At 41.4% G+C, this 8,197-nt stretch overlaps 1 protein-coding gene across 1 annotated transcript in view; it reads right to left on the reverse strand.

Moving 5' to 3' along the window:
* The window catches only part of LOC129168158 (tumor necrosis factor ligand superfamily member 10-like), a 31,741-nt gene extending 26,773 nt beyond the window's left edge, over positions 1 to 4,968 (reverse strand). The window contains exon 1 of the mRNA XM_054753102.1: positions 4,465 to 4,968. Within this exon, the coding sequence (XP_054609077.1) occupies positions 4,465 to 4,695 (231 nt within the window). The 5' untranslated portion in view covers positions 4,696 to 4,968. The remainder of the gene's footprint in view (positions 1 to 4,464) is intronic.
* Between the last annotated feature and the right edge of the window lie 3,229 nt (positions 4,969 to 8,197).

Genomic DNA, 8,197 nt, shown 5'->3' on the forward strand with positions numbered 1-8,197 from the left:
AAGAAAGAAATCAAGGAAGCGGTCAAACACTTTTTCACACCGCTGCATCTGTCAGTCAACGAAAGACGCCAGAGCTCTAAGTTTGATCACTTTGGTTGTCTTTAGCAAATAAGCTAACCTAGCTTGATGCTGCTGTTAAAATGTGCAATGTTAGCACTGTTGCTCATATAGCTACACTAGTGCTGATCATGATTGCGTCATCCTGTCCGCTCGCTCGCTTTTGAAGTTCCGTGAAGGAAAAACCTCCTTCATCATGGAGTTCAAACTGCCTCCCCGAGCTGGATGAGTACGCCCCATGCACACACCCACCACTTTGTATAAAAAGCAGGCTACACATCTTAAAATAAAGCCTGGATGTCTGCCAACTATTTGTCAGTCAGCTCCAGCCATGGGAGCTGTAAAGGCTTCATTATGCTACGGTGTAGTCACTATGTCGGCCCTTCTGACGACATCTTGATCGTGTTGCAGCTGAGGCCTTCCAGTGTATTAGTAGTGAACTAATCGATGTGGAACATCAGGCACCTTTATTGTACATCTTGAATTCCTTAGCAAAGCTACGCAGTCCGACGCGTGTTTAGATTTTTTTTGGAGCAGTTTACAAGGGTGCCGTGATACTGTAGCATAATGAACCCTTCAGTCTGATTATTTTGATTTTTTTCCAGCGAATAGGCTCACCTACTCTGTCGGAGACAGACATGGACAAATAAAGCTCATTAGCTACACACACACATACAAACCGCTGTGTTCCCAATGACTAAAAGCACTTTAAAACAAGCACACTTCCACTACACTATTGTGGGACCTCTGAGACTTATTTAAACACTTAGCTTACATTTGTGTGAGGAGAGGTCACATGTTTCCACGTGCGCATGAATGCAGCATTTCCGTGGCAACGCTATACAATTCCTCATTGTGTACTTTGTTGTTCCCATGTTTAGTTGTCAAACGAGCTGCTTTGCATATGTGTGTTAATGCAGTGGTCCCCAACCCCCGGGCCGTGGGTCATTTGGTACCGGGCCGCACAGAAAGAAAAAATAATTTCCATTATTTTTTCTTATGTTTTATTTTGAAAAGTGGCCGGATACTCTCTGTTACATCCGTCTCACTTGACGCATGTCCATTGTGCGTGTGCTAACTTTACCTCTCGGCGCACAGATAGTCTACTACTGTATTTTTACCATTTTTTCTTTCACCTCATATTTGGTGTCAAATGCTGATACTATGTGGGAATGCATAAAGGTAAGTTTTGATGACTTATTGAGTGCTAATGTGCACATTTGTCTCAAGTGAATTCATGCTAGCGCACTGCCTTTTACCACACACGTCAAACAGCCATGTAATAATCCCTCTGGGAAAACTCCAGGCTTGAACTGGTGGATGGTGGGTCGGCATTCATTTTGTGCTTTTAATTTGATGTCATTCATGTCTTAGTTTAACACAATACATAATAAAAAAGATAAATTAGATCGCTATAATGTACAAAACCCCGCCCCTGCCCAGAACACAAGCCTGTCCGTGGGTCAAAAAACGTTGGGGACTACTGTGTTAATGGAAGCGGGGGATTACATTGAGAGAAGGGACTTTTCTCCAATTAAAAATAGCCGGCTGTGAGGAATCCCCCCCCCCACGTGTACATACTCATAAAATCTGGCCACTGCCTGAAAACAAGTTTAGACATGAATACACAATGAGATCACTGTGCACTATTTTTACAAACATGTGTTTAGAACTTTTTGTGACCATCCAGCTACTGTATGTACAGTATGTGTATGTGAAGCTCTGAGCTATATTGAGGAGTGAAGGTCTGCGTTACTATCCCTTTGTTTGGCTTTGTTCTTATTCTACATTTTCCAGACTCATCTTTCTTCTGCCATCTCATTGGCTAACTTTAGGATTACTGGTTATGGTGCCACCTATTGCTTTGGCATGCACTTGACAGCCATTTCTCCTATCTTGATGGAGGTTTCTTTATGTATGAAAACATGTATTTAAATACACGAGACCACAACTATTATAAACTACTGTACAACAATAAAGCTATATCGTGTGTTAGTTATGTTTGAGCATCGTGCAAATAAAACCACATCTTATAGCACAATGTCTGCCAAAATAAGACTTCAAATCTGCCGGCCCTCCTTTGAGCGCTGGTAATGAGGACATGGCGAACAACAACAACAGCGCCTTATCACTTTTGAAAGCCTTTGCCACTTAGTTGCTGCTCGCGATACACACGTGAGGCCGCGCAGTGAGGAGTGGACAGTGTTTTCACAGCTGGCGTGCACAGGGACGCCCCCCCCCCCTCGAAGACACCCTGTGAGAAATATGTGTGGCTTCATATCTATCTATCTATCATACAGTATATTCATGCATTTCATTTGTGCCCCACCTAAACAACAATGCTTAAAGGATTTTGCGATGCCGGAAATGTGCCATGCAAGTATCATTTATGGTGATTAGAACCATGAGCACACAAATAACCACGCCACAAAACTATCAGAGGTTCTGTTCAAGTGTAGTAGAAACATGCTTGTAATGATTTCAGGAGACAAAAATGTCCCAAGTGGACTGCCATATTTCCACATCTGTAACTATTCCAGTGCCTCCACATGCACCGCTACCAAGTAGAATTTATGTGTTTGCTGTTGTTGTCATTTGGTTTTTGCCCGTCCGCGAGTCAATTGCGTGAGTTGTTTGGCTTAGCTTTTACGCCCCATGCCCTCCCTGACGTTGCGTCGCTAGTGGGATCGGGAATCGAAACCAGCGACGTATAACGTTATGTCGCCAGGGCTGCTTGTTTACTTTAAAAAGTAAGTTGCACTTTTTATCCTTAGGTCCCAAAATGGTCCCTCTCATGAACGTGTCATGAAAACCTAATACAGTATATTCATTTATTTCCCTTTTTGTGGATCACATTTTTATTTTGAAATGGGTTTTTTTGTCTTTTGAGAACCTTTTTTAAGCAAATGAGCTGTGAGAGTGTGTCTCCAGTATGCGCTATTATATAAAAAAAGACAAAATGCAATATATTCCCATCTGCGAAAAATGGATACACCAATAAAAAGCCCTAAACATACCTATTTTTCATACTCTAAAGCCCATAATCTGCCTCTCACGGATATTAAACACATTTTAAATTCACTTTTACACATTAGGAAACAATTCCAGAGATACACTATACAGTATTGTACAGTGAAACCTTGCTTAGTGTCAATAATGCGTTACTGAAGGTCCGACACTAACTGAAATGGAATCAGTTTTACCCATAAGAAATAAGGTAAATCCAATTAATCTGTTCCAGAAAGCCATAAATGTTAACACATAACACGTTTTTATAGTTTTACAAAGAGTTTGACTTGCAGAAAACAATTCAAAATGCATGTCAATACATATAAATGACGAATGAAAGGGATACATGAACATTTACGGTTAGTTTTACCTTCATTGTAGACATGATTCTTGACTTAACCGTTCCCGAAGACGCAATGTGGCAGCGAGATCAACCACCCCACCTTCCTGTTTTGACATTAGTTGTTTCTTGAATTCAATACCGTTTCTCACCTCAACACTGTAACCCAAAATGTAGCCGAATAATGTTGCAATTACCAGCATTTTTGATAAAGAAGGTGAGAAACGCAATTGAATTCAATATATAAGTCATGACAAAACAGAAAGGTGGCGTCCGTGTGGTGTCTCGCTGCCACATCGTGTCTTTGGGAACAGTAGTCGCCAATGAAGGTAAAAGTAACCACAAATGTTCATCTATCCCTTTCGTTCGTCGTTTTTTATACATTTAAGATTGTTTTATGCATGTAAAACTACAATTATAAAACTACAAAAACGTGTCTGGTGTTAACATTTTTAAGTCAGCCGCTGATCCTCATCATAGACAGGCAAAGTCGCCTCTGGGTCATTGGTTAAAGTTCATTTTTTACGTTAACCAACATGCTAACATGCTAACCGGGGCTAACAAAATGTGAAATTTACACATCATCACGTCTTGTCGAAGCATCTTCCTGCTGAAAAATGTTGAGTAAATTGACACTTGGAGACAGCGCTCTGTGCTGGATGCATCGCTGCAGCACTCTGCAGATAGCGCCATCAAGCCGCTTTCTATTGAAGTTACATTTTAAAAAAAGCAGAGAAAAAAAATGTTGAATGTTAAGCGGGTGATGAGGTGGAGATCTGTTGTATTTTCCAAAACTGAGGTGCAAAGTGGAATATTTGGAATGAGGTTATCACCGCATTGACCAGGTCAATAAATAGTAGCATTGATTTTGATGCAACTTAAAAAAAACATCTATGATTAATATAATTAGCCTTAAAGCTAATATACTGTCTTGATGGCCAAATGGTCAAATAAGCAGAATGTATAGTTTGGTGCCTCAAGGGTTAACAAGTCCAGTCGAGCTAAGATGTTCCATGCATGCTCATGTGTTCTTTCTGAGGAGAAGTGATAGTGCTTACCTGTGATATGGACATGTTCAGGTAGACAAAGAGCCCAGTGGTGGAGGCGACCTGCAGCACCACCACCACGACCACCACCAGAGCCACCCACATCTTGGAGGGCGCTTCCCTGCGCCCTGTGCCGCCGGGTCCGCCGGCCGGAACCATCATGTAGGTGGTGGACTCGCTGCTAACAGATCGGAAGTAATCCTGGTTCTGGTGCTGCTGCTGCTGCGCGCTCGGGGCGGCCATGGCGCTCCCGACGCATGGAACCCGGGAGAAGGGCGACGAGGCAGGGTGAGTGGGAGTGGCCCAGGGGGTCAGCGGGGAGGGCGGGGGGTCTCTCCAGAACTTTTAGGTGAAAAAAAATTACATCCCCATGCAAGAGGAGGGAAGGAGTTAAAGCGTCATGTTCTGCCGTGCGCACTGAGGCTGCCTGGAGCCGGACTGGAGCTGCAGGACAGAAGGAGGCTGCAAGCAGGCGGAGAGGGGCTGGCTTAACCTCTTCATCACCCGGGGGGATGAGGACTAGAAGGAGGAGGAGGAGGAGGAGGAACTCGCTGTCTCACTTCTCGGTAGGAGTAGGCGATACTGAAAATGTTGGTATCGATCCAATACCACGTGTTGCCGATACCAATACTGATACCGATACTTGAACTTCTTTATGATCATTGAATGATTTAGTGATTTTTGCTTTTAATGTGTTGAACATGATTAACACCTGGACGAAGATTTTAGGCAAACAAAAATAAACTCTTCTTCTTGTTTTTTTTACACTTAAACTTTGCATTCATCTGGCACTTAGAGCATACACACAGCATCAAAAAGCTTTGAGACCATCCTGAAGTATTTATTACAGTGCAGGGTTGTTGTTTTTTTTTTGTTCCCACCCACAATCTGACCGTTTTCTGTTTTCAGTTTGGACTCACAAGTAGGACAGAGGTAGGTGATTTTATTTAGGTCACCGCAAAGATTATGCCATCGTTTTTTCCTTTCGCTTTCTTTTGGAAGACAAAATACACATGCACTTCCACATCCAGGCCACAAGAGGGAGCTTTACATCACGCAACAGTGACAGCAAAGCTTCTCCAAGACAATCAGTTGTGTGAGAAATGATAGTTGTGTTGTGACAAGTTTCAGCTCATCTAATTTGGGATTGTTGGGGTTAGGGTTGCCAACCGTCTCTTGAAAATGTAATCGGATAGCTTTTGGTCTTCGCATGCCAACAAAAAGAAGCAATGGGCTTTGTTTGGAGCTTGTTTTTGTCTGACAGGGAACAAGTTTTTACCACGTCCACGGGGTACGTCCTAACTTAGCAGTACTGCTAGCTCACTGTTTTTACATTTTTTGGCATGACAGTAATTATGTCGTGTCCTGAAAACAGTAGTTGTGCGTCTCAGTTGTTTCATTAACATTAGCATAGTGTGTCCACTGAGTTATGCTGTTTTAAGTTAAGCAGGACAGAGGTTTGGTAAAGAAACATGTTATTATGTTAAGCAGGAAAGATTTTTATTCAAGAAAGACCCTGTTAAAGCCGATATTGGCTTTTTTGCTGATATTGTCTCTCAATTCTCAACTCTCAATTACGATATCAACTGATACCGATATGTGTAACAGGACGGGACTTATTATTTTATTATGTTTTATTATTACTATATATTATTGTTATTATTTATTATGCATTATTGCGCTACAAATTTGACGTGATCTGTTCCTTATTTATTTCTTCTATCTATCTATCTATCTATCTATCTATCTATCTATCTATCTATCTACTGATAGATAGATCTACTGTATCTACTTTTTATCTCCTGTCGTGGAATTAACATCGCCACCAAACAAGCAGTTCTGTTTGTTTATTCAAGTTATTTTTACATGTCATGAGAGCGACGTCCCACATCGGTGTGATTCCCTGTCTACCCATTGATATCGAGGCAGCAGTCAGAGGCGGGGCTAAGATGAAAGTCAAGCGGCTAGCAAGGAAGTGGAGATTAAAGCCTTCGGTACCTTCTATTGTCATGGGAAATGTGAATTCACTACCGAGCAAGATCGACGAGCTGTCGAGAAAGTCGCGACCCTCAGGGAGTGCAGCTTATTTGTGCTTCACTGAATGGCTAACAGCTAGCGTCCCAGAGGCTAACGTGAGGAGCTAGCCGACTTCAGGAACACAAACCTGTGGAAAGTACAAAGGAGGTGGGCTTGCGCTGTATGTGAACAAACTGTGGTGTCATCCTGGCCATGTGAACATTAAAATGTCCATCTATACAGCATTTTTAAAAGATCGGTTTTCATTATCAGGAAAAACCCGAGACCGATATCACATTTTTATGCCAAAATCGGGCCGATAATATCGGATATCCCTAATTATTACCAAATTAGGGTGAATAAGCTTGTTTTTAATGCCTGTTTTTGGAGAAAAAAAAACACAAATGGGCCCACAAATAAACCCATAAATGTTCAAATAAAAAATCAGCGATTTTGCGGGGTTGCGAATGCTGAATCGTGAATAGATGGGGATCCACTGGATTTTCCGAAACGGATATACATTTGCATTTACATTGTTGATGTAGTTATATAACAAAAATAATAAGATAAAATGTAAAATAAGGTGTGTGTCTATTGGTTTTTCCATTGTGTCAAAATGGTTTTTTTTGCACCACAGCCCAGTGGGAACGCCTGTTCCGGATCATATTTTTACTGCATCCTGTAGGCCTTCAGGTAGGTCTAAGCAATGTAGGATGTTGTAATATATTGCGCAACACCATTTGACATCATCCTAAATAATATATATTATTTTGCTGGATTTAAAAAAAAGAAAGAGGATTAAAGATAGCAAGCCTCCATTTGAGTACGCATGAGGTCTAGCTGCAAGATGTGACCGAGCATGACCTGAACATCCAGCGCGGGGATGTTTGAGGCCTCCACCGCTTGAACGTGGCCAGATGTTCTGATGGATTCAATCAAGAGAAGAGAAGCGAGGAAATAGTTTCTGCCCTCACAAAAACATATTGATGATGGTGATGATGATGTTTTGGCTGTTGACTGCTCGGCAGGCGTGCCAAAAACCGCGTCTATTTGCACTCTGCAAGGTCGCACACTGACCGCAGACACATCTCCACGAGATGAGACTCCACAAAACACCTGCACGAGCGCTACTCTAATCGGGGGGAACCTTGCGCCGCAAATCACTTTTGTCTTCCAGGTTGAATCAACACTCCTGTTTGTTTTCCAGTTGACATCTTGTGGGAATCCAAACAAACGCTGCGGTCAAACCAAATCGGCAGCAGCAGTATAAATCACACTTTTCTCCCAAAATGATTCCTTTCATAAAAGTGTCATGTTTTGAAAATGTTATGTTTTTATGCCCCTTTTCTCATAAGAAAAATCTAAATTTTAATATGATGAAATATTTTTCAAAAATGAGGTGCAATGTGAAATATTTGTGATGATGTTATTACAGCCTTGACCAGATCAATAATTGCTAACATTGTTTTTCATGTGTTTTTATTTTGGAGCAATTATCAATTAAAAAAACAAATCAGTCCCGAGGGTAAAAAATGTACAGTCGTCCCTCGTTTATTCAGGTTAATTGTTTCCAGACCCGACCAAGATAAATGAATTTCCTCAAAGAAAAATTCAACAGTAATATATGGAATATTTTTGTACTTCAAACACAGAAAACCTGTTTATGACTTTCAAAATACAAATTTTTACCATTATTAGACATGAAACAACACCCCTATGGTCACCTTTG

Source organism: Dunckerocampus dactyliophorus, chromosome 15 (assembly GCF_027744805.1).
Source record: "Dunckerocampus dactyliophorus isolate RoL2022-P2 chromosome 15, RoL_Ddac_1.1, whole genome shotgun sequence".
NCBI lineage: Eukaryota > Metazoa > Chordata > Actinopteri > Syngnathiformes > Syngnathidae > Dunckerocampus > Dunckerocampus dactyliophorus.